The following is a 27,450-nucleotide window of genomic DNA, read 5'->3' on the forward strand; positions in this document are numbered from 1 at the left end:
TTGAACACACATTCCAATGTAACAATCCTCATTGTTACAGGGGATTCTCTTTGTTAACATTCCCATTCATTTTGTAATATTTGTAGATACTTGAGGACTAAAATGGATGGCCAAGAAGGATTTCTATTCTAATGTTCGTAGTCATGGTGGCTCAACTAAACCTTTGTGGACTGATCATTTTTGTATTTGTTCAGTGCTCAATGTTTTTATTAATAGAATATTGAAATTTATAGATTCATTTTTCATATGAATTAAAAATGCACATTATCATTCTCAAAATGCAATATTCTTAGGGAGACAAAATGCGCATATTTGAACAAATCCAGAAAAGGATTTAATAAACACAGATTACTTGGGCCACTGTTTAATATTTTGCCAGTGTGTATTTGAATAGGAAGTCCACAGATGAGCTTGGGTAAGTGCATAACATTACTTTTAAAAAGGGCACTTTTTAAGTGAACCAGAAACATACAGAACATTCGGGGCCTTATAGTGTGTTTAGAGGTGAGCAACATTTCCTACCCCAACTTACTCAACACCGTTGAGGACTTTTGTGTGTTTTGTTTCCTTCAAGGGTCACCAGCAGATGGCAGCAAAATATGTTGAAGAATATTTGGTTATTTGTCAAAGATACAAAGGAAATCTTAAAAAGTGGCTGAACTTTAATATTAAGTTGATAATGGATAAATAATTTACTCTAGTCTACATCTATCCATCACATTAAAACAATAATTTTTTGAATCATTACTGACTTACAACAGAGGGTGGAAATCATGTTGAGCCCTCAGCATTAGCCATAATTCTGCGACCAACAGCACATATATTGTAGCACAACCTCGCCCATTAATTTTTTCACTGCTGACCTTTATGGTTATCCATTTTCATTCTGCTTACTACACACGGGATATAAAAATGTGTTTAATCACGGCAATCAATAAACATAATAACATTTATAAAGCATGGTTGTATTGTATTCTGAAAGATTAGATACAAAGGTTAGAAACTAGACGACAAAGGAGTTTGGCAGTGCTTAATGGTATATACCTCAATGCAGGGAGTAGAGTGAATAAGGCAGATGAACTAAGGGCACAGATAGACACATGGCAGGACGATATCATAGCTATTAGAGAAACATGGCTTAAACGGGCAGGAATGGCAGCTCAATGTTCCTGATTACAGGGTTTTCAGATGAGATAGAGAGGAGGATAAAAAAGGAGGGGGGGGTGGCAATATTGGTTGAAGAAACAATTACGGCTTTGAGGAGGATGATGTGTTGGAAGGATCATCAAATGAGACCACATGGGTTGAGCTAAAGAACAAAAAAGGGGCAGTCACACTGCTGGGGAGTGTATTATAGACCCTCAAACAGTCAGAGGGAGATAGAGGAGCAAATATGTCTGGCCTTTCTGTGACTCCAGACCCACAGCAATGTGGTTGATTCTTAATTGCCCTCTGAAATGGCCCAGCAAGCCACTCAGTTGTAAAATTTCGCTTAAAAAAAGTCACAATAAGAATAAAACCGGACGGACCACTAGGCACCGGACACGACAAAGGCAAACCAAGCCCAGTCGACCCTGCAAAGTCCTCCTCACTAACATCTGGGGACTTGTGCCAAAATTGGGAGAGCTGTCCCACAGACTAGTCAAGCACAGCCTGACATAGCCATACTCACAGAATCTTACCTTTCAGCCAATGTCCCAGACTCTTCCATCACCATCCCTGGGTATGTCCTGTCCCACCGGCAGGACAGACCCACCAGAGTGTGGCGGTACAGTGATATACAGTCAGGAGGAAGTGGCCCTGGGAGTCCTCAACATTGACCCTGGACCCCATGAAATCTCATGGCATCAGGTCAAACATGGGCAAGGAAACCTCCTGCTGATTACCACCTACCACCTTCTCTCAGCTGATGAATCAGTCCTCCTCCATGTTGAACACCACTTGGAGGAAGCACTGAGGGTAGCAAGGGCACAGAATGTACTCTGGGTGGGGGACTTCAATGTCCATCACCAAGAGTGGCTCGGTAGCACCGCTACTGACCGAGCTGGCCGAGTCCTAATGGACATAGCTGCTAGACTGGGCCTGCGGCAGGTGGTGAGCGAACCAACACGAGGGAAAAACTTACTTGACCTCGTCCTCACCAATCTACCTGTTGCAAATGCATCTGTCCATGACAGTATTGGTAGGAGTGACCACCGCACAGTCCTCATGGAGATGAAGTCCCGTCTTTGCACTGAGGACACCGTCCAACGTGTTGTGTGGCACTACCACTGTGCTAATTGGAATGGATTCAGAACAGATCTAGCAGCTCAAAACTGGGCATCCATGAGGCGCTGTGGGCCATCAGCAGCAGCAGAATTGTATTCCAGCACAATCTGTAACCTCATGGCCCGGCATATTCCTCACTCTACCATTACCAACAAGCCAGGGGATCAACCCTGGTTCAATGAGGAGTGTAGAAGAGCATGCCAGGAGCAGCACCAGGCGTACCTAAAAATGAGGTGCCAACCTGGTGAAGCTCCAACTCAGGACTATTATTGGAATCGATTCTGAGGACTGCATAAATCGTCATTTAGAAAGGCACAGATTAATCGAGGACAGTCAATGTTGATTTGTTAAGGGGAAGTCGTGTCTGACTAGCTCTTTTGAATTTTTTGAGCAGGTAACAAGGAGGGTCGATGAGGGTAACGTGTTTGATGTAGTGTACGTGGATTTTAGCAAGGCTTTTGAGAAGGTCCAACATGGCAGACTGGTCAAAAAAGTACAAGCCCATGGGAAAGTGGCCAGTTGGATCCAAAATTGGCTCAGTGGCAGGAAGCAAAGGGTAATGGTTGACAGGTTTGCGACTGGAAGGCTGTTTTCAGTGGGGTCCCGCTCGGCTCAGTACTAGGCCCCTTGCTTTTTGTGGTATATATTAATGATTTGGACCTGAACGTGGGGGGGCTTGATCAAGAAGTTTGCAGATGACAGAAAAATTGGCCGTGTGGTTGATAGTGAGGAGGAAAGCTGTAGACTGCAGGAAGATATCAGTGGACTGGACAGGTGGGCAGAAAGGTGGCAAATGGAATTCAATCCAGAGAAGTGTGAGGTAATGCATTTGGGGAGAGCAAACAAGGCAAGAGAATACACAGTAAATGGGAGGATATTGAGAGGTGTAGAGGAATAAAGGGACCTTGGAGTGCATGTCCACAGATCCCTGAAGGTAGCAGGATAGGTAGATAAGGTGGTTAAAAAGGCATACGGGATACTTTCCTTTATTAGCCGAGGCATAGAATATAAGAGCAGGGAAGTTATGCTAGAACTGTATAAAACATTGGTTAGGCCACTGCGTACAGTTCTGGTCACCACATTACAGGAAAGATGTAATTGCACTACAAAGGGTACAGAGGAGATTTACGAGGATTTTTTTTTTATTCGTTCATGGGATGTGGGCGTCGCTGGCGAGGCCGGCATTTATTACCCATCCTTAATTGCCCTTGAGAAGGTGGTGGTGAGCCGCCTTCTTGAACCGCTGCAGTCCGTGTGGTGAAGGTTCTCCCACAGTGTTGTTAGGAAGGGAGTTCCAGGATTTTGACCCAGCGACAATGAAGGTACGGCGATATATTTCCAAGTCGGGATGGTGTATGACTTGGAGGGGAACATGCAGGTGATGTTGTTCCCATGTACCTGCTGCTCTTGTCCTTCTAGGTGGTAGAGGTCGCAGGTTTGGGAGGTGCTGTCGAAGAAGCCTTGGTGAGTTGCTGCAGTGCATCCTGTGAATGGTACACACTGCAGCCACTGTGCGCCGGTGGTGAAGGGAGTGAATGTTTAGGGTGGTGGATGGGGTGCCAATCAATCAGGGCTGGATAATTTTAACTATGAGAAAAGATTGGATAGGCTGGAGTTGTTTTCTTTGGAACAAAGGAGGCTGGGGGGAAACTTAATTGAGGTATATAAAATTATGATGCAACTAGATAGAGTGGATAGGGAGCACCTATTTCCCTTAGCAGAGGGGTCAGTGACCAGGGGGCATAGATTTTAAAGTAATTGGTAGAAGGATTAGAGGGGAGCTGAGGAGAATTTTTTTCACCCAGAGTGTGGTCGGGGTCTGGATCTCACTGCCTGAAAGGGTGCCGTAACCTACAGGGCTACAGACCAAGTGCTGGAAAATGAGATTAAGCTGGATAGCTCTTTTTTGTGGACAAGATGGGCCGAATGGCCTCTTTCTGTGCCGTAACTTTCTATGATTAACTTCAATATTAACCTCTCTAATGCTATTTGCATTAGTAATGATTATTAGGCATTGTCAAGTATTTACAATCTGATACTCAACATTTTCTGTGATGAAAAGACCCATTTACTGCCACATTATATCATTTAACCTTGAGTGGTAAGTTTAATTTAGCTTTTGCAGATTGTAGTTATATTAATTTATGAAAATAAATTCTGTAAAATTGAAGTTTAACTTCAAATTGAAATGAGTAATAAAATAGACATTTGCTTCATTAATATTTTCTAGAAATTCTAAAACAAAATTAAATGTTGTGAATATAGGATGACAACAGCTTTATTATAAAATACTTTGAAATATTTATACTTTTGTATAACACTGTAATTTTAAGCAATTAAATAATATTTGGTATGTTTATCCCCAAACTTAGACAACATGATAGGAAGGCTAATAGCGCATGTATTTTCAATAGGAATTATAGGATCATTCCATTAAAATTGAACAGAGGAAAACATATACAAAGTAAGAATGTTATAAAATGTAGTATTATCATTGTGGATCTCAAAAGGCTAATTTAGTTTGTTCCCTTATTCCAAACCTACTTGCATTGAAAACTGTATAGCACTAGTATTAGCCAGTTGAAACAATAGTCAGTAGATTAAAATATTATGGCCCTGAAAATTCACATGGTGATGAATAGAGGTGGAAATGCCAAGATGCACCCACTGGGAACCTACGCCACTGACCCCAGCAGACTTTTCTGGGTCTGGGGAGGATCCCTACTTTGCTCTGTAATGGTGGGTGGGCGTGGTACTGAAGGTACATCCAGGGCACCCACCATGATGGAGATGCTGAGATTCCCAGCAGAGTTTGTTGGTTCTGGGAGGAATGCTGACCACCCCCTCAATCCTTGGGAAAGAAGCAATTGTTGCTCCCTGTTAAAAAAAAAATGATGTATTTTTCTTCAGGGATCCAGGCTATGATCCTGACCTGGACCCCCTATTTCCACCAGTTGTCTGAGGTATAGCCCGTCTCACCAGCCATACTTCCACAGACTCTATGCTTAGTGCATCTGAAGACCAAGGAAAGTGAGCAGTCCCAACAAAGTGAGTCATTAGCCCTACCCCCCACTTACACTGCTGGCCTAGTTTGGGTCATCTTGGAACTGCAGTTCAAGGCTGGAAAAAAAGCAGGTAAGGACAGGGGAGGAGGAGGGAAGAGGAAGGAGATGGGAAGAGGGTCGGGTTGAGGGGAGAGAGCAGGTGATGAGGAAAGCAGCAGTGAGAGAGGGGAGGGGGTAGGAAAAGTACCTCGCGGGAGGGGGGAGGAGTTGGAAGAGTACCATGATTTTTGAACAACTGAAGAGTCCCATTTGTTTTAACATATAGGTAGTTCACGATTTTTAGACAGATTCATCTTTTACTGTCCATTTTTTTCCAGGCTTTACTACTCTTGATTATTTTTTCAACTGTTACTGGCACCGTTCTACTCAAAGATGGTATGGATATGTAGGAGTATGTCATGCAACATTAGTTTACAAGCAGAACACATTGCATTGTAAACCTCTATCACAGGGCCATCTACAGGTGGAACAGATATTGCAGATAAATACAGACAAGTTTAAAATGAAACATGCCATATGGAGCAGTTAACATAAGGGTTTACGATGAATTTTGAAATGGAATTTTGTGCCCCCCTACTAATTTTAATATAAAATAGATTCTTTTTGTACATTCCTGTTCTATCCAAGCATCTGTCAGTGCATGTCATGCTTTATCCTACTTTTTTTTTAAATGAGCATTTCACTCTCTCAGTCACAGATAAACAGCCAACATGGAATAATTGATTAAAATATTAGACATATATAAACTGGTCAATTTTGTATAAAGCATGGATTATTCAACCCAGCCAGCAACTATTTGTTGGTTCAAGAATATTTAATGCATGTTTTTCAAATTATTACAAGGTGACACTATAATTCAGGAATGGAAGAAAATAATGCTATAAACTATTTGCATAATCAATGATGCCAACTTGCATGCAAATTACATGGATACTGCAACTTCTAAAAGTATTAATAATATCAGTTCTTTGAATTACTTGCCAAGCAACTGAATGTGAAAACATTAATAGAACTACATTACCCTTTGGAGTCTTCAAACATGTCGCAAGAGGAATATTTTAAAATTATATCTGGCTCGTACAGTATCATTATTTCATATACATGTATTCTCGTCGCTTTGGTTTGGACAAATAAAGCCCATCTGTTTTATTGCCCCCTCCACCTCCCTGTACAATTCATGCTAGGCCATGTACCTGCTGTCGTCAGTGTGACCTGCTTGTCAGCATCTGCAAATGTCATTCTTCAGCCAGCCACCAGGTGGCTTGCAATAGCAGTGCAATGATGACTCTTTCTCTGATTATCATTCCGCTCAAATGCTTCCCTGGCCGTGGAATGTGAGGAAAGGGGGGAGAATTAAAACTGGCTCCCTCCAATCTGGGACATTACTGCACCACTCCATTTTTTAAAAAAAATGTACCGAATTTCTTTGCCAAAAGTTCAGTTAACCAACTTACTTTGAGGCATCTCTCGTTCCACTCAGTAGCCAATCACTACTAAGTGTATAAGAGCAGTTTGGGTTGACTGATTCAGAAAGTTTCTTTTTACTCTTCTCCCTCCCTTCCCATGAGGAAATTCCTCCCAGATAGTGGAGATGATTGGGGGGTACCTTAAGGTCCACTCCGATATTCCACTGCTCCTCTCACGGTATGAGAATTTAAAGTGGAGACTGTATTGTACAACTCTTAAAGAATATGAGTAGATAATGCTATTGTCGTACAGTTTGATATTTCAAAACATGAGAATATTGACTCTTGATTAGAGATAGATCTAAGATAGTCCACATATGTATCTATTACCGTCTCATCTATACACTCAGTACTGACTTGGTGTCCGCCTCTACCAAACCAATTACAGTGTTATCTTTTTTTTTCCCTAAAGGGTGAGTATGCAATGCCGAACATATTAATTTTTAAAAAATTTGGTTCATCCCCAAAAAATCCACAACAGCAGTTTAAAATGGGATCAAATTGAAAATTGTAAAATACCTTTGCTGTAACAATTCTTTTGACTTGAATTGTATTGTGAACCAAGGGAAGGAAGAGTGATATGGAAAGTGTTCATGTGACTTAGACTGTACTGTATTTCAGTTATTTTTTTCCTCTCTTTGTAAATGCATTTTGAATTTCCATTTCAAATGGATTTATAAAAAAAGCTAATGGAACATTAGAGAAATTGCTGATATTAAGAGTTCAGAAAGTAAATAGAACCACTGATGTAGGATTTAAAAGGAATTGTAGATGTAATGGGAAGCTTGTGTAATTATGCCTGTCTTGTTCAAACAGAATGTTAAGGAAAGTGGAGTTCCTGATGGAGAAGGAACAAAATATTATAATGAGCATGAAAAGGAAGATTTTGGAGATGATGAACGAACTGTAGAAGTAAAAGCTTTGTTTGGAAGCTCCTCTAAAAATGGGAACCAAGGTGGTATGTCCAGTATTTCTACTTACCCTGTATCTATTGTTTTTTCCCTTCATATTCCTCTGGTACTTCACTGAAGCCTACAGCCTCTCCTGCTTCTTCAGCTGATATGGCACCAATCAGTTCTGGGTCATCTACTTGGACTTCTTCTGGTCTTACTTTGCCCTTTGTTTCCATGGCAACTGGAATGGGCCCTTCATCCAGTGGAAGCCAGACTACTGTGGCATCTGTGGTAACAAGCACCTTGCTTGCAAGCCTTGGGTTTGGTGGTGGTGTTGTTCCTTCCTTTCCTAGTACTGTGTGGCCTACCCGCCTTCCCTCTGTGTCTTCAACCTCTAAACATCGGGTGAGACCTGTTGTTTCAACTACTGAAGCGTTGTCATCCCCAGGCTCAGAGGGTGGTTCTGCAGTTAACAAAACTGGCGAGGCAGAAGGTGACGATGAAAAGAAAGAAAATGAGGGAGAGAAAGCAGAGGGAGGAGAAGGTGATGAAGAGGAAAGTGAAGAAGAAAAATGTTCAAAGAAAGATGTAGCGGAGAAAGAGGAGAATGTTGTGACTGCAGCAACTACTGAGAGACAAAATAAGACTGAATCAGGGACGTCACCTGGAGATCCGAGTGGTCCAACTGAAGAAGATAAAAACTCAACCAGTGGACGAGACCTTTCAAACACAACCATGAGCCAAACAAATAACACTTTTCCACAAACGACAGTTGAACTATCGCAAACATCATCCGAAGTTGTAACTACAGAGAACTATCCACTTAAAGTTCCAGTCAAACCAACATCTCCTTCAAAAACATGGAATGACATAGGACGGGACAGTTCAGCTGAGAACACATTTGTTATGGTGGATCCAGGTTAGTTTACATCAAGTTTTGTTTCATTACTGTTTCTGCCTATGTACTTGTTTCTTTTAACAGACTGTGGGTGGAATTTTAAACCCCCACAATGGGCAGATCAGCGGTGGTGAGGAGAGGGGTTTAAATTTCAAAAATCTGAAACCCGACCCCAACCTTCCAAAAGGCTCAGGAAACCCGGCAGCTGAAGGGAGTTGAGAACGGCTGCATCCTGCAGGTTAGCGTGGGGGGCTGGGGGGAAGCAATCCTGCTCCTCCTGGCCCAAAGCAGTGCGGGAAAAGTACTTACCTACTGGATCCGGCCATTCTCGATTCCCTACAGCTACCAGGTTCTGCAAGCCCCTCCCCCTTTGAGCCACCAATCCCCAATCTGAAGCTCCTCGCCCCCGGTCTCCAGACTGACCCGCGATCTCTCCCACCCCCCCCCCCCCCCCCAGCCGCGATCTCTCCCACACACCCCCGCCGCGATCAGGAGATGGAGGAAAATAATTGAAATGAGGTCCTGCCATTAAATTCGGCCAGACCTTCGCGTTACCTGCATTTCCTTCATCCCCCCACTGCCTCCCTGGAAATATCGGGGCCTAAGTATCTGGTCCGTAGCTCTTTTGTGGTGATCTAGTAACCAGCAAGTGTGTGTGACATACTGCAGATACAAAAGTTGGAATATTTTTCGCACTATAATAACCTTTCCTATATTAATAATGAGTCCTGCACGGTGTAAAGTGTAGATTATTTGTTCCTTTGCTACTGAGTGTAATTGTTTTGTGGTTATTTTGAATGTCTTTTAAAAATGAAATGGGTGATAAGATTTGTATTTTCAATGATTTTGTCCACAAGTCCTGGATTTGCAGTGTGGGAAAATTAAACCTTTGGCACATTGCAAGTAATATTCATTAATGAAAGTGATGGAAAAATATATAAAACACATCTTTTGCTGAACAAACATAGCATTGTATAAATGTCAAATTAATATATATTTAGTAGTATTTATGATAGAAAATTGTTTTTTTCATGATTGCAAATCAGATCTATTATTAAATATGTACAAGGTACTTAAAATTAGTTAGGTCATTGCCATGTTCTACCATGGAGTGGTACAATGTGTATTCACATTTGCAGATCTGCACACACACAGGTAGATTTTAACTTTTTGGCACCGCTCGCCTGCCCACCAGTTCCAGCAGCGTAGAGGCCCTGCCTCATTTAAATAGAACTGCCCCAAACAGGTGTCTGATGCAGCTCGCTGCATTCAAGCCGGTGCAGTATTGGGTGGTCTAGAAGCCACTTGGCCGTCAGCCAAGTAACTTCTGAGGAGGGTTGCGATTGTGAGGTGGCACCGGCCCAAATTATTTTTGTGGGGTCTGGAGGAACACTCCAGCCTCTCTTAGCCCCACAAAAATAATTTTGAAACTTACCTTTCTATGGTCTTTTTAGCTGTATCAACAGTAAAGCTAGTCGGAAAGTGCATAGTTCATGCTACTGTCCTAAAATTGCAATCGGGGTCCTATGTACGTCATAGGACATCGATTTTCATAGTAAATAGGGCCTATTGCTTGAAACAGGCAGGTCCTTTGTCTGCCCAGTTGTAGGCTCTTGTAAAAATGGGGGGCGGCTGGAGCATTAGCATTAAGGCTGTGATAAATGTACCTGCCCCATTTTGAGGCCGCTACCACCCTGTTATCTCTGATTTCAGCTAGTTAAAATCGGCTGTACTGAGTTCCAAATCTCGTGAAAATGACTCAACTTAAGTGACTTCTATACACCACCTTATCGCTCAATTATGCAATAAAATTAGGATGTTCTGAATAGGCAGCATCCCGAGAAAAGGTTTTTATTCTCTTGGTGGCAAAATTAGCTGATTGGTAGGTTCCACAGAAAATCATTCTTCCATTCCAAGTAGCAACCCAAATTCCAACCTTTCAACATAATACTGATTGAGAAATATGGCTGGAATGCAAACCATCTACAGGGTTCAGTTACAGATTGGCATTGGCAAAGGCCTGGATCCAGCTCTCCTGCCTTTCCTCTGTTTGAAGGAAAGTTACTTGCAGTTGGGGGAAGGGGTAAAAGTGGAGAAAAGCTATTTAACTTAAAAAAGTGAGGTCGATGGAGGAGAGTTATATAGACTTCCTTTCTTCACTGCAAGTAACTGTACCAGGTTACTATACCTAATAAAGTCAATGTGAAAATATGAATGCGAGTGAATATAAAGATTCAATTAGTAAATCACATTTATTTCAATTTCACAGAACACACTGCTGAAAAGTATAATCGTATTATGGATGTGTCGGGATAAAAGTCTTCTCTCCCTGCTGGCTGTAAAGCTTTCTGTTTGCATTTGTTTTTTTTTAAGCAGGCTTAACCCAGCTGCTAGTGGCCACAGATTCTCAGCACAAAACTACAAACGTGATGACACCGCTGTGATTGGTGCAGCACAAGTTGGCACTAAATTAACAATTGCATTCAAAAGAATATCCAATGTGTAAAATGGAAAAATTCACAGTGGCGTAATAATCTTCTGAGCAGGAAGAGTTTTCTGCATCTGCTAATGCTAAACTTGACGTGGGAATGCTTGACACCGAGACTTGGTACTCATAGTGAAAAGATATTTCATTTCCTACTACTGAGCGCTCTCATTTTGATGAGAACAAGCAATTAACAAATTTTGTTTTTACTGTAGAAATCGCTTGATTAATTTATGCAAGCTTCTTTGCATTTTTGAGTGTTTCCAGCTATTCCTGTTTTTATTTCTGATTTCCAGCATCTGCAGTATTTTGCTTTTCCTTTTCTTTTTGATTCTAGTTTCTTTGCAATTGGCTCTTATCATGTTCAACTCTGTTACTTTTAAAAATGTTGGATTTGCTGAGTAGGATATTTGCCCCCAATCCATTCTCGTCCAACAAGCATAATACTCCTTTAAATAAAAGATATTCAGACTTGTTTTGTAAGAAATGCAATTTGCTGTTTCAAAGAAAATGGGAATGTTGGGGCATCAAACATAATTAACATTTATTAAAATGAATTTAGTTTCTACGATTGAGCTGTTTTGTTTGACAAGCAGGAATAAAAATGACATATTCCAGCAAATTGACCTTAAATACAATAGCATTCTCACAAAGTAATTGCATACACTGAATTCTTGTTTTACACATGGGCCAGGATTTTAGCCTGGAGCCGGGAAGGGGGAAGGGGGATCAAATCCCGGACTGGCAACCCGAAAGCACGATTTTCCTGGACATCCTTACGATTTTGACGTAAGGACGTCTTTTATTATTTTTTGTTGGTTTCCCGTCCGACAGGCCAGCCAGATTTACAGGCTGGTCTCAGTCGGATGGGAGCAGGGCAAGGAAGAGGACACCTTCAGGTGAGTCTTAGATTGTATGGTTGGGGGGGGGAACCGGGGGGCATGGGTGGACTCGGGGGGGATAGGTGGGCATGGGAGTCACCAGGTGGGGGGTCAGTCATTATGGCTGGGGGGGTGGTGTCAGTCATCAGGGGTCAATAATTGTGGGGGGTTAGTCATCGGAGCAGGGGGTCCGTCATCGGAGGGGAACGAGGTCATGGGAAGGTCAGTCATCACGGGGGGGATCGTGGGTCATGGGGGGTCAGTTATCGGGGGCGATCGGGGCTCAATCACTGGCGAGGGGGGTATCGGAGGTCATGGGGGAGTCATCAGAGCGGGGGTTCAGGTGTTAGTCACTGGGGGTGTCAGTCATTGGGGGGGGGGGGGGTCGGGATCAGGGTCATCGCGGAGGTCCGCGATCATTGTGGGGGGGTCACGATCGTTTTGGGGGGGGTGTAGGCAATTGTTTGGGGGACTTGTTGGGCTTGGGGAAGCACTCCTGCTCCTCCAAGCCCATAAGCTGTGCTATAAAGGCATTTACCTGCAGTTTTCCGCCCTTCTCACCTCCTGTCACATGGTGTGAAGGAGAAGGTCCAGGAATACTGGCCCCCAGGGGTTGAAATTGCAAAACCTGAAAAAATGGAGACCCGCAGCCTCATTGAAAAATTTAAGTGACCAACCCACCTCCTAAGAGCAGGTTGGTTGCCTGCCCCACGTCCCGCCCCAGTGAAAACAGTGAAAAATGGGTGGGTTGGGGGGGCGGGACTGAAATTGTTGCAATTTTCAATGCCCTGCCTGCCCGCCCCCAACCCACCCATTTTTCCCTTTTAAAATTCTGCCCATGGAAACTGCAAAATGTTGTATAAATTACATTTGAATTTGATCAGAACCGCATGTTTGTTTTTCGTTTCTTCACAATGTTCCCATGAAGAATAGTGTGAAGTAGTGGAAGGAGGTGCAACAAGACCTGGGTGTCCTTGTACACCAGTCGCTGAAAGCGAGCATTCAGGTGCAGCAAGCAGTTAGGAGGGCGAATGGTATGTTGGCCTTCATTGCAAGAGGATTTGAGTACAGGAGCAGGGATGTCTTACTGCAGTTATACAGGGTCTTGGTGAGACCACATCTGGAATATTGTGTGCAGTTTTGGTCTCCTTATCTGAGGAAGGATATCCTTGCCATGGAGGGAGTGCAACGAAGGTTTACCAGACTGATTCCTGGGATGGCAGGACTGACATATGAGGAGAGATTGGGTCGACTAGGCCTATATTCACTAGAGTTTAGAAGAATGAGAGGTGATCTCATTGAAACATATAAAATTCTAACAGGACTCGACAGACTAGATGCAGGGAGGATGTTCCCAATGGCTGGGGAGTCCAGGACAAGGGGTCACAGTCTCAGGATACAGGGTATGCCATTTAGAACCGAGATGAGGAGAAATTTCATCACTCAGAGGGTGGTGAACCTGTGAAATTCTCTACCACAGAAGGCAGTGGAGGCCAAGTCATTAGATGTATTCAAGAAGGAGATAGATATATTTCTTAATGCTAAAGGGATCAAGGGATATGGGGAAAAAGCAGAAACAGGGTACTAAGTTAGATGATCAGTCATGATCATTTTGAATGACGGAGCAGGCCCAAAGGGCTAAATGGCCTATTCTTGCTCCTATTTTCTATGTTTCACAGGCTGACTTACCGGCTGACAGGCCGTCATGTGAATGCTCCTTTTATGGCCGTAACCATCTTAAAATTAGCAGATAGGGTGGTTCGTCCCGCACAATGGGAGGGTTTTATTGTCTCCCACAACCCATACAATGAGGGAGGTTACTCGCTGGTTATTCAGAGCCAGAGCTCCGGCCTCCACTTTCTAGGACTGTAACGAGCAGGGTTCAAATCCTGCATCTTTTGACGCAGAAGCAGGAATGCTACCACTAAGCTCATCAGCACTGTAGAAATCTATTACTCTCGTATTACTCTAATTGCCACTAAGTTGGAGAAGCCACACAGATAGCTGGCTTTGGAAAATAGAAATGTTATACTGGTGCAATTTGGAGTACTCTTCTAAAGGGTTTAAGGCACATTATTTTGTGTAGTTTTGAGGAAGCTTTACGCTTCATCATAATATATGATATGCCTGAAGTTGGGTGCCCAAAGTGGAAAAGTATTCAGTTCTTCAGCATTGACCTCCAACTAAATGAGTGCAAACATCATTGTTCATTTAAAAAGAACTTGAATGGGGCTCTTTTTATTATCTTTGCACATATAGAATATACTTGATACATATTTTCAACCGGTGGGATTTGAAATTGAAATACAACCTTCATTTGATCATCAAAAGTAGGCAAATTATATGTGCAGAATCTATGCCAGCTTTAATTAGGATAGCTTACATGCCAGTACTATTAAAGACGTATGAAGAATAAACTGGAGGTGGACTTGCAAGCAAACTTCTCACTTTCCACTCATCCTGCTGCATCCTGTCAATGCCTGTGGAAGCCACCTTTTTAATTAAAAATATTTTTAAAAGTTACATATGCAGCTTTTGCACAAAGTAGGTAGGGGGAGGGAACATAGGAACAGGAGTAGGCTATTTAGCCTCTCGAGCCTGTTCCGCCATTCATTGATATCATGGCTGATCTGTGACCGAACTCCATACACCCGCCTTAGCCCCATATCCCTTAATACCTTTGGTTAACAAAAATCTAACAATTTCAGATTTAGAATTAACAATTGGGCTAGCATCAACTGTCATTTGCAGAAGAGAGTTCCAAACTTCTACCACCCTTTGTCCATAGAAGTGTTTCCTAACTTCACTCCTGAAAGTCCTGGCTCTAATCTTTAGGTATGTCCCCTAGTCCTAGACTCCCCAACCAGCAGAAATAGTTTCTCTCTATCTACCTTATCAGTTCCCCTTAATATCTTGAAAACTTTGATGAAATCACCCCTTAATCTTCTAAATTCCAGGGAATACAACCCTAGTTTGTGTAATCTCTCCTCATAATTTAACCCTTGGAGTCCAGCTATCATTCTAGTAAATCTACGCTGCACTCCCTCCAAGGCGAATATATCCTTCCCAAGGTGCAGTGCCCAGAACTGAACACCAGTACTCCAGGTGTAACCAGGGCTTTGTACAGCTGTAGCATAACTTCTACCCCCATGTATTCTAGACCTCTAGATGTAAAGGCCATCATTTCATTAGCCTTTTTGATTATTTCTGTACCTGTCCATGACATTTTAATGATCTATGTACATGGACCCCAAGTCTCTTTGAACCTCTACTGTTTTGAGCTTTTCACCATTTAGAAAGTACCACGATCTACCCATTTTAGGTCCAAAGTGGATGACCTCACACTTGCCTACATTGAAATCCAGTTGCCACAGTTTTGCCCATTCTCTTAATCTATTAATATCGCTCTGCAATTTTATGCTTCCATCTACACTGCTTACAATGCTGCCTATCTTCGTGTCATCGGCAAACTTGAATATGTGGCTCTCTATCCTGCCATCTAAGTTGTTAATAAATACAGTGAATAGTTAAGGTCCTAACACATCCCTGTGGAACACTGCTAGTCACAGCCTGTCAATTTGAGTACCTGCCCATTATCCCTACTCTCTGTCTCCTGCCGCTCAGCTAATTTCCTAACCAAGTCAATAATTCAAGAGAACTCGAAGCAGTACCTCCAATCAATCTGTACTTGTGGATTTGTACACTAGTCTTGAATTATAGAATTGAATTTCAGAAAGCCAAATGGAATTCAATGTTTGTTTGTCAGTTATTATGGAGAATGTTGAGTGCTCCCCTGATGGTTCACCAAGTTTCTGCAAGTCACAGTGTAAACATTTAATTGAGTACACACTTAATTCAATATTTTCAGCCCTGCTAATACCAGGAATTGGAAAAAATGTGGATATATGTTATCATAGAAGAGTTTATAAGTTCACGATAATAGTTTTATTAGAAAATTAAGCCACTACTATTATTTCAAAGTGACTTGCTACGGGTGTCAATTTTGTTCTTACTCAGTGTACTGAATATCTGTAACTCAAAAAAACTTATTACACAGATAATGTGCCAATCTAAAAATACCTGTTGAATAGACTGAGCTTTACTACCAGAATGAAGAATGCTGCTGCTATAAGCTTTGCCACCCTTTGTCATGTGATGCATGAACCACTGCCTCAGTAAAACAAGAGGATCTCAGAAACATATTAGAAACAAATTTATTTTATGTGAAGTAGAAACCCTTTGGTGAAAATCGTGCTGCTGCATTATGCTGGCTTTTAATCTCTTAGAACATGATCACTTTAATCAATAGTAGTTGGAATTCTGATGCACTCATCTGCGGTGAGACAGCACTTAGACTGCACTGAAGCGTCAGATTTATCAGAAGTGCTGGATGAGACATGGGTGAGACTTCAAACTGAGGTTCAGGTGGATGCAAAAGATACCATGACACTTTTCAAAGAAAAGCCGAAGGTTCTCCTGGTTTCCTGGCCAACATTCATCTCTCAACCAACACTACCAAAACAGATTAACCGGTCACTCATTTCATTGCTATTTGTGGGTCCTTGCTATGTGCAATTTGGCTGCTGCATTTGCCTTCAAAACAACAGAAGTACACTTCAAAAGTAATTAATTGACTGTGAAGCATTTTCAAGGAGCTATGAACAGGTTCATAGCTCCTTGAAAGTGGAGTCACAGGAGGATAGGGTGGTGAAGAAGGCATTCGGCATGCTTGGTTTCATTGGTCAGAACATTGAATCCAGGAGTTGGGATGTCTTGTTGAAGTTGTACAGGGCATTGGTGAGGCCACACTTGGAATACTGTGTACAGTTCTGGTCACCCTATTATAGAAAGGATATTATTAAACTAGAAAGAGTGCAGAAAAGATTTACTAGGATGCTACCGGGACTTGATGGTTTGACTTATAGGGAGAGGTTAGACAGACTGGGACTTTTTTCCCTGGAGAGTAGGAGGTTAAGGGGTGATCTTATAGAAGTCTATAAAATAATGAGGGGCATAGATAAGGTAGATAGTCAAAATCTTTTCCCAAAGGTAGGGGAGTCTATAACGAGGGGGCATAGATTTAAGGTGAGAGGGGAGAGATACAAAAGGGTCCAGAGGGGCAATTTTTTCACTCAAAGGGTGGTGAGTGTCTGGAACGAGCTGCCAGAGGCAGTAGTAGAGGCAGGTACAATTTTGTCTTTTAAAAAGCATTTGGACAGTTACATGGGTAAGATGGGTATAGAGGGATATGGGCCAAGTGCAGGAAATTGGGACTAGCTTAGTGGTATAAACTGGGCGACATGGACATGTTGGGCCGAAGGGCCTGTTTCCATGTTGTAACTTCTATGATTCTATGATTTTGGGATGTCATGAATAACACTATGAAAGCAAGTTTCCTTCTTTCCTTCTTCCCCCCCCCCCCCCCCCCGCGTACAAATATCATCAGCATTGTTTGTTCACGGCAAAATTTATATTCAAAAACAGCAGATGGGAATAGAAGAAATTAGATTTATTTTAACTTCTTTTGCTGTCAGTATGTGTTTTAGATGTACAAAATATGCAGTTATTTATGTTTTTACATTTAGCACTTGGCATTCACTGCTGTGTTTAACATGTACCTGGAAGAAAGGTTTACCCTCAATTTATCTAAAGTAAATTAAACAGACAAGCCAAATTATTGGATTTGGATTAAAACTGAAGAAGTAAAATTGAAGCAAATAGCTATGCCAATATTTAAAACCTCTGGGTGGCAATGAAGCAGCCGTTTGTTTTCTGTTTGTCACATCAGATTTTGTGTAAAATTCAACTTGAGTTTCAAGAAATGCTTCTGGTAGATGTAGTAAAGAAATGAAAAACTTCATTATCTTCATACTTTCCATTTTCTAAAAGATGAAGTAGTTTGTAGTTACTTAACAATTACAATTGAAATAAAAAGGAACAAAACTACAAATGATGGGAATCTGAAATAAAAACAAAAAATGCTGGAAATACATACTAGGTTCTCAGCATGATTAAAGACGGGTTAACACTTGCAGTGCAGATTTTTTTGATGTGTATATCACACATCACATTTACTATGTTCACATCCCAGTTTTTCTCCTTGTAACTTCTGTGAGCTTAAGCAACATTTGCTGGATTGTGACTATTCCATGATAAGCCCATCTTGACTTGTCAGAAAAACCTCAAGAGTTAGCAAAGATATCTATCCTTTAATTTAATAATTTTTTACTAGTCAGCTAGGAGTAAAAAAAATTAAGAAGGGTTTCTCATTGTTTACCTATAGATATATATATTTTGAGAAATATGAGTTATCCCAACTTACTGTGTATCTCCACCTGGCTGATTTTAACCAGGAAATACGCTGCTGTTGTCTTATATAAGGGTGTAGGGCTGTCAGGGGGACTGAGAGGCAGTACCGTGTTGAAATATTGAGAATGAACTTGGGTAAACGTCCATTCTTTGACACTTCTATTTGATAAATAATTTCAGGATATAAGGTCTATGCATTCCATGAATTGGACAGCCTAATTATACTTTGGCCTTCAGTACTTCAAGATATATCAGAGCTGTTGTTTTGGAAGTATGTCCTTCGAACTTACAATGCATGCCTTTAACTAAAATCCATTTGTTATAAAGTGACAAAAAAAAATCTAGACTCAGGAACTCAAGGTAAATAGCAATAATAAAAACAATCACAACTTAGCAATTATAGGTATCTTAATGTAAATCTTCTTCTATTGACCAGAACAAATGTTTTTTCTTTTCCTTCCACCTTCTCACCTACTATGCAGTTACAATTGGTTTTAGTAGTTTTAACCTATGTCCACATGCAAAACTGTTCTGTGGTGGATGCCAAATGCTAAAATACATATTTAGTGTATGGGCACACTTCTTGTTGTCACGATTTTTGGTCACGCTTTTATATCAACATTGAAACTGGCTACGTTCACGTTTAGAATTGAATGTAAACAGTTGCCTGTAATGATGCAGCACCATGGCCAGTTTACCAGTTTATCTTAAACTATGGGGGTAATTTTAACCTAACCCGCCTGGCGGGAAACTGACAGGATCGGATTGGGTGCTGGCAACAGAAAGTAAAATCAGGCAGGCTGGAAAATGACTGGCTGATCCGATCCCGTCAGTTTCCCACTGAGCGAGTTAGGCTAAAGTTATCCCCTATGTCGAACAGATGCTTAACAACCATTTTGTAATTAGCTCCGTGGAAAAATAGATGCATACAGGGATGAGTGAACATAGGTGAGTGCTGTTTCAGGCATGCCTGGTCTCTATATATTTCATGTTATGACCAGTGAGCTTTCATCAAGCCTGGTAATAAGTTCCTTCCATGTGGGCTTTCCATGGAAGAAGGAAACATTTCCAACCAGGGTTGAATTATCTTTGCAATGTGTGCAAGCACTATTAATGCATATGCATTTGTGTCCCAAAAATCAGGGACCAGAATAATTACTGAACATTTATTACAGCTAGCAAGCCCATGGTGTCTGTAGTATTTTGAAAGCTTTTAGTAAATAGCTGTGTTTTCTTTTCAATGATTTTAAATAAAGTCCCTTTAGAAAATCCAGTTACTGAAGAAAGTCAACGACACAAATGCATGAATAAAGTAGTTTTCTTCTCCTTCCCCCTCCACATAAAAAGACAGAAGCTCAACCTGTGGCAAAAGGACAGGTGAAGAGAGCAAATGAGCTGGAAAACTCAGGGTGAATTAAAAATGGAGAGACAACACTCTGACAGCTGGGTGACCTGTGTTCTCTGGCAGGTAGAAGAGACATATGGTTTCATCGTAACAATCATACGATTCTAAACATGTTGTATTGGCCGTCCTCACAATTCCCCTTTTTTGCCTACTTAATAAAAAGCACATAATAATTCACTCCTTTGCAGCAGTTATCTGTGATTTTTCTTAAATATTTTCTGACTATAATGTTGAAAGTGTTAATTTTATTTGAACAGAATTATTTGAAATTTAAATAAAGGCTTTAAATAGATTGAGAAATACCTTTCAACGATTAAATATTTGTTTAACCTTGTAGTTAGCTATGAAAGCATCAATCCTCATCAATGTGCTTTAAAGTAATCTTGTGATGTCAAATAGTTTATTTTTTTCAGTAGATGAATGTGAAAATTTATCTTATAAATCACATTTTACAACTGTATGTACTGCTGGTCTTCAATAATCAGAGCAGCCGAAATGTATGAACATCTATTCTAGGGTCAACATAGGATTTGAAATCTATTAGCTTTTGGGATGATGCAAGTCCCTTTGTTACGGGAAAATGACCATTTATTCCCCAAAGCATTCATAATAGGAGACCAATCTCACAATGTGTAGAAGTGATTAATTAATGGACATGATTAACTGACCACCAAAAAAGTATGTGTAATGCAAGTGTGATGGTGTGCAATTTTGAACCATATTTTATTTTCACTCATGCCAGTGGTAGGATTCTTATTGCATTGAGTAACTGAGGTTCATACTCAGCAACAGTGATAAACCAACCTTATTACCACACTTTTAATTTGGGGCTTGATGAAAGAGTTTTATTTACTCTGGTAGCAGTTTTTGTTGCCTTTAGCTGAGATCAATATCTATCCCTGTTCTCCTGAGAACTACTTTCTTTAAGTGTGTAAAAGTATTTTTACTTGAGTCTAATTTGGCCTTGCCCATGACCCATTAGCCAATTTGGCTTTATTTTACCACATGCCCTTTTAACTCTAGGGACATACATAGCTTCCTTTAGAATTAGGATGGTTTTGAATGTATCCCATTTTTTTTCTGTGTTGGTAATGTCCCCACCTAGTAGGGCTGCCCAATCATCCTGGTTCAAATCATCTGCCACCTTTGTCAATCTAGCCCTCTTGAAATTCAGAATTAGCTTTAAAATTTCAACAACTTCGGTTTGGCTGATCATGTTGAATCTAATAATATTGTGGTCACTGTTGTCCATGGAAGTGTGATACTGCATCAGGGTCATTACTAAAAACAAAGCTAGTACCCGATTACCCCTAGTTTACTCACTAACATGTTGTGCAAAGAAATGATTATTTGTTACATCTACAAATCTTTCAGCTGTCCTCCCTTCAATACCAGATGGATCACCATTCCAAAAAAGCACCTAAAGAATTCAATGCTTCTCAAAACTACTCCATCAACTCATCCGTCTCCCTAGTCTTTTAATAAAATATTTAGCCCTATTGGGCTGTAAAGGTCAGCAATCTCCTTGATGTAATTGTGAATAATTTGAAAGGTCAATTTCCATTATAACTGGTATTCATGTGTATGCCCAGCTAAGCAAAACTACTTGGGATTAAAAGCTCTTCTCATTAGAGTTTGACGGTAGAGTGATACATTTCTTTATCAGTGTTGTTCTCAGGAAGTTTACTTACATCAAATTCTGTGATTTAAAGAAACCAAATTTCACAAATGAATAAAATAAATGATGAGAGTAAATAGAATAAAGATTGTACTATTTCCATTTGCAGTAAAATATAGGAGCCATTAGCAAATCAATAAGATAACCAATTTGTACCATTTCCATAGGTTATGATGACAGAGTAAGATGTTTTTTCTAAAGTGCCAGAATCGGGCATTTCAAACTTTTTCTTTTGCGCTCTCCGTTGCCTTGTTAGCGGTCTGTTCTACATCTAGCAAGGTTGCCAAATTTTACAGTTCTGTTGCTAACAATTGTACAAGATTGACAAGTCTGTCTGTTTAACAAGCCCCAGCAGTGTAACTTCCTCATTCATGATCTGACTTGTAATCGTAGATTGATTGTCCTCAAGAATAATCCAATTAGCTGAGAGAGTGTGAATTAATTTATGACAGAAACTTACATCCTTTGAGAAAGCTGGACAGCACTGTTTGACCAATGGTCGGAACAAATGTGCTAATGTAGTTTATGCTGGAATGGGGACCTCAGGTTGATTAACAGACTTGACTGTGCTTCATGTTTTAATCAGCTCACAGTTCCCAAATCCATGTTAAAAACTGATGGGTTGGACAGCGTTTTCTGCCACCAGTTGCATACCTCTCTCCAACATTTTTGCACAGGCATTTGAGTGATTATGCTCGTCTCAATGGTCAATAATGATGAACTGAAAATACTGTGTACAAACACCTCCTTCTCTCTTCTGCTATAACCACCACCTTGCAGAGTATTTTCATCTGTGGAATCATACCATTGACGGAAGTAATTTCATGAGCAGAGAGCAAAATTCTGTTCGATTTTCTTTTGCATTTTAATTTTAACAAATCTATCTGAAACTTTTAAATAGACATCAGTTTGCCTGACCTCAATCATTAGTTTTCTCTCAGATGACAGGTGAAGTAGGTTTCAGAAGCATTAACACCTGCAGCACTATAACCCTCTCCCCACCCACCCCCCACATTCAAATACCTGGAAAGGAATAATACATTTTCAGCAAAGTGACTGATTTCAAAATGGATTCTATACTAGGATAATTTTTTTTATTTGCAGGCCTTGAATCAAACCTGTATCAACATACACAGCAACGTAGAAGACTAGCAAAAGCTGACACAGCCTTAAAGACCTCAAGAATGAGCTCGATTATAAATCTGTGACCTGTAAAACTAAGTAGTTACATGCAATGTAAACTGGAGATGTACTCAACATTCCTTCACTTGTATTGGAGGAAAATAACACACATACACAAAAGGCTGAAGGGAGGAATCCAAATGTTGAAGGCACAGATTTGGTGGCGTATTTTAAAAGAGTCCAGAAACATGCTCCCATGGGAAATTTAGAATTTTTAACTTGACGATTGTGCATTTCGGTTTAATTTTAAGCACTTTTTAAAAAAAAATTCACAATTGATAAATTTTTAATCTAAAGAGGGGAAGAATAAAGTGACATTTACATTTTCAACAGCTCAACCAGGGCATCACTTCTCCAAAAGTTATTTTAAAATTCACTTTCCACATCCCCCCCACCTCGCTGCAGCTCCAGTTCATATAGGCACTCTATCCCCTTCCCACCCAGTTCACAGGGACACTGTACCCTATCCACCTTCCCACTCTTTCACACAGACAGCTCCACCCCTCCCTGTTCATAGTAGCTCTCTTCTGTATCTTCTTCCTCACCCCCCCCCCCCAAACCTGCACAGCGAGAAATTGACTGGATTGGATTGGCTGCCAATTTTCCACCCTACCTGATTTTACTATACCATTGACTTCAGTAGAAACTAAAATAGAACAGGTGTAAAGCCGGTAGCTGATCCGATCCCATCACTTTCTCGCCAGGCGGGATACTTTAAAATTAACCCGTATATGTTGGTAAGCAGAGTACCTAGAAAATGAAGACCAATATCAAATGTGGATAATCACTAAAAACAGTTTGCCATAAATTCCTGTGTCCAGCTTCTTGGTCATGGAATTCCTGATGATCTTAATATTTGTTCCACTGGCTCTCAGGGTTTTCAAGAGCACTATACGTTAATATTCACTGGCTATTCTTTTCAGACTAGGACAATAAAAGAATTGTTCTTTGATTGTGTATACATAATGTTACATACCATGTTACAGAAGTTTATTGATTTCTGATTTGAGCCAAATTAGTTATTAACCTGCAGACAATCTAAACTTTGAGTTGATTATATAGCGTCCTATTTACAATGAATTACTTGTCATTTTTTAGTAACCATTGCTTTTAAAATATTTGATATGAATTAAGATTAACTTCCTGTTTCTGTAGCTGAATGAATGAATGAATTATTTGCAAAGGGTCATTTTTTTTTACCCTTCAGCAAAATTGAAACCCATTTGAATATGGTGAGCTCCCTTTTTCTTTCTGTCTGTTTTTTAATGCCCTGATTTCTTTCCTAATTTTTATTTGTTACTTTCTTTTCATTGTTAGGTTTATTCCTTTTTGGCTTTGTTTTTTTCAATTTTGTTTTTCTTGTAATTCCAAAACTTTGTTTTTTTTCCTAAAAGGAGATGAGACAGTTTAAAAAGAACCATTAAGTAAAATGTGATTTTCAGGTTTATATTGAAGCGACTGAATACAAAAGCAATTTAGGCGAGGCCATCTCTGGAATACTATGTGCAGTTTTGAGCTCCTTCTTATTGGAAGGATATAATATGCCAGGAGAAAGTGTAATGCAGATTTACCAGGGATGTGGGATGAGTGTAGAGAAAGGTTAAGAGCAACTAACACTGTATTCTCTCAAACTCAGAAGATTGAGGAGGGATTTGATGGAAGTATTCAAAATAATAAAATAATTAGATGAGGTAAACATAGATTACTTCCATTGGTAGGTAAATCGAAGGCAGGATCACAAGATAAGCAATAGATATATAAAGAGGGAGATAATTAGAAACCTTTTCATAGAATCACAGAAAGTTACGGCACAGAAGGAGGCCATGCGGCCCATCGTGTCTGTGCCAGCCGAAAAAGCTATCCAGTTAATCCCACTTTCCAGCACTTGGTCCGTAGCCCTGTAGGTTACAGCACTTCAAGTGCACATCCAAGTACTTTTTAATGTGATGAGGGTTTCTGCTTCTACCACCCTTTCAGGCAGTGAGTTCCAGACCCTCACCACCCTCTGGGTGAAAAAAATTCTCCTCAGCTCCCCTCTAATCCTTCTACCAATTACTTTAAATCTATGCCCTCTGGTCACTGACCCCTCTGCTAAGGGAAATAGGTCCTCCCTATCCACTCTATCTAGTTCCGTCATAATTTTATATACCTCAATTAAATCTCCCCTCAGCCTCCTTCGTTCCAAAGAAAACAAACCCAGCCTATCCAAACTTTTCTCATAGCTAAAATTCTCCAGTCCTGGCAACATCTTTGTAAATCTCCTCTGTATAAGCTAAGACATCTTGTGTAGTACATCTCCTCCAAGACATGTGTAGTACATCTCCTCCAAGAGAGTACTCAAGCTGTGGCCTATTCAATGTTTTATACAGTTTCACGTAAAGAGTTATGGGACGTTGAATGCTTTGTTATTAATGGTGATTGATTCTAAATCAATTACACTATTTTAAAAGAGCCTGGATCGTTATTTAAAGAAGAATATAAAAGACGATGGGGAGAAAACTGTGTAAAAATCAACCCTCATGAGGAGTCTAAATTCAGTGCAGGCAAGAAGAGCTGAATGGCTTCCTTCTGTGCTAAAATTTCTATATTTTCTTAATTTTCCATCATGTCCATCGCCCTGTTTTCCCAAAAAACTTGGTTCCATTCACCCTCCCATATATTACTGCTGCACAACTGTGGGGAATGCATTTGTATAATGGAGGCTTCATTCAGGCCTTTCAGAAAAATGACAGAAGTCTTTGCCCAAAACTGAAGAAGTTGCCAGGATTTTTAGCAATGCAAGAGGATACTATATAATTGCAAAATAATGACGTAGAAGCTAAATTCAGTTCTTCAAACAAGGTACTTGGCTTGCTGCTGCATCAGTCAAAATTGGATGTAATTACCGGTGGTTCTTTTACAACTATATATATTTAAATTCAAAATCAGCCAGCTTGCGATTGCTGTGCACTTAGCCTGATTTAGAAATGGATTAATCAATAAATACTGTGCTTCTTTAAATTGAAGTGACCTTTTCATGTATCCAGGAAGAAATATTGTAAGAAAATTGAACAAAGGACGTTGTAGCTTTAGGTTTGTTGCAGAGTCAACGTATTTCGATAAGAAATCCAAAGGGATCGCATGCTAAACTTACAGTTTTGAATATTAGGCCTTTGTGGATAAATATTTTAAAATAAAAGAACAAGAAATTAGAGAAAATATTTGACTGCCTGTCTTCCTTCACAAAGCACTAATTGACTCCTGCTTGCTGGTTGGATGCCAGGAACGCTGAGAATTGCAAGTCTATCGCTCCATTCATGCACCACGGATTCTTGCCTCCGACATTGTCTCATTAGCACCTTCATAATACATTTCTGCTGTAGGACATTAACTCCCATCAATGGTGAAGAGCTCTATTTTAAAATGAGAACATACACTTGCTGTGCAAGCTTGCATCTGCTGCTGCTTATCCTTAATGCTTGAATTGCCAGTTCTGAGGGTGAAATTAGCTTGTGTAGTGGTTGCATCGTATTGCAGCTTACAGGAAAATGGTGTAGACTTTATTTAAACAGAAAGTAACATTAGACGTTGTGTGGCATTTGGAGATCATGATTATTATTGCAGTTTAAATCTGTATAATCACAGGAATGTTACTGTGCAACTGTACAGGTAATAACTACAGAATAAGGTAGTTTCTGCTGTTCATAATAAGGAAAGATCGTACTGTTCTACATTAACCTTTCACACTGTATGTAGCCAATAAGATTTTATTCTAACTTTTAATTCTTATATTTTTACTTTCTTCCTATTTCTGGTTTTGTGCAGAAGACAGGTCCTCTTCCAGTATGGCCACACAACCATACTCACCCTCCAGCAAGATGGAATGGATCATTCCATTGGTGGTTGTCTCAGCGTTGACTTTTGTCTGCTTGATTCTCCTCGTGGGGGTGCTAGTTTACTGGAGGTAAGGTTTGAACTGCTTTTTTTTGCAGTTGCCAAGTAATTGGGGCCTAGCTGACCTAACTTATAAGCTGCAGGCTTTTAACTTTTGCTATCCTGTATTTGTGACAGTGAAACCTAGTGGAAGGGTTGTCTTTTTTTTTAATTGTGTTTTTCTGGTATTCATGAGTTTGCTGCACCATGCTGAAACATCCATAACTACTAAAGAGTATTCCTGTTTTGTGAATAAATATGTTCATGGTAAAGCAGCAGGAGAAGCAAGTTCACTTGGAATCATTCAGGTTATTTTCGGAGGAAACATAAACTTCAAACAGCACAGAGTTGTTTTGGCACAGATATTATCTTGCACTGAGAATTCAGTTATTTTTTTGACTTCTGCATCTCTTTGTGGAAATTAATTCTATCTCTCTAAGAATTTCTGTTTTCTAAGTGGATTAGTTAGTAGTAATCTTGCCTCTAAGTCAGAAGGAAGAGGGTTCAAGCCCCATTGCAGGACTTGAGCACACAATCTCAGTTGACACTTCAGTGCAGTGCTGGAGGAGGTGCTGATTTTCAAATGAGACATTAAACTGAGGCACTGTCTGACTGTTTAGGTGGATTTAAAAAGGAAGAGAGTAGCAAAAGTAAACGCTGGTCCCTTAGAGGCTGAGACTGGAGAAATTATAATGGGGAATCAGGAAATGGCAGATGCGTTCAACAAGTATTTTGTATCTGTCTTCACAGTAGAAGACACAAAGCACACCAAAAATAATGGGGGAACCAAGGGGTAAATGAGAGTGAGAAACTTAAAACAATTAATATCATTAGAGAAAAAGTACTAGACAAGCTAATGGGACTAAAAGCCGACATATCCCCTGGACCCAATGGCCCACATCCGAGGGTTCTAAAAGAGGTGGCTGCAGAGATAGTGGATGCATTGGTTATGATCTTCCAAAATTTTCTAGATTCTGGAATGGTCCCAGTGGATTGGTAGGAAGCAAA

At 40.3% G+C, this 27,450-nt stretch overlaps 1 protein-coding gene across 2 annotated transcripts in view; it reads left to right on the forward strand.

Annotated features, from left to right (window-relative positions):
- LOC137334222 (receptor-type tyrosine-protein phosphatase gamma-like) overlaps nt 1–27,450 on the forward strand; it is a 549,824-nt gene that overhangs the window by 422,311 nt on the left and 100,063 nt on the right. Inside the window, exons 12-14 of one of the 2 annotated variants that reach the window (XM_067998832.1) lie at nt 7,616–7,757; nt 8,141–8,611; nt 26,335–26,473. In XM_067998832.1, the coding sequence (XP_067854933.1) occupies nt 7,616–7,757; nt 8,141–8,611; nt 26,335–26,473 (752 nt within the window). Of the gene's footprint in view, nt 1–7,615; nt 7,758–7,830; nt 8,612–26,334; nt 26,474–27,450 lie in introns of both variants that reach the window. The other variant, XM_067998831.1, reaches the window with a different exon arrangement.

This window comes from Heptranchias perlo, chromosome 17 (assembly GCF_035084215.1).
Source record: "Heptranchias perlo isolate sHepPer1 chromosome 17, sHepPer1.hap1, whole genome shotgun sequence".
Lineage (NCBI taxonomy): Eukaryota > Metazoa > Chordata > Chondrichthyes > Hexanchiformes > Hexanchidae > Heptranchias > Heptranchias perlo.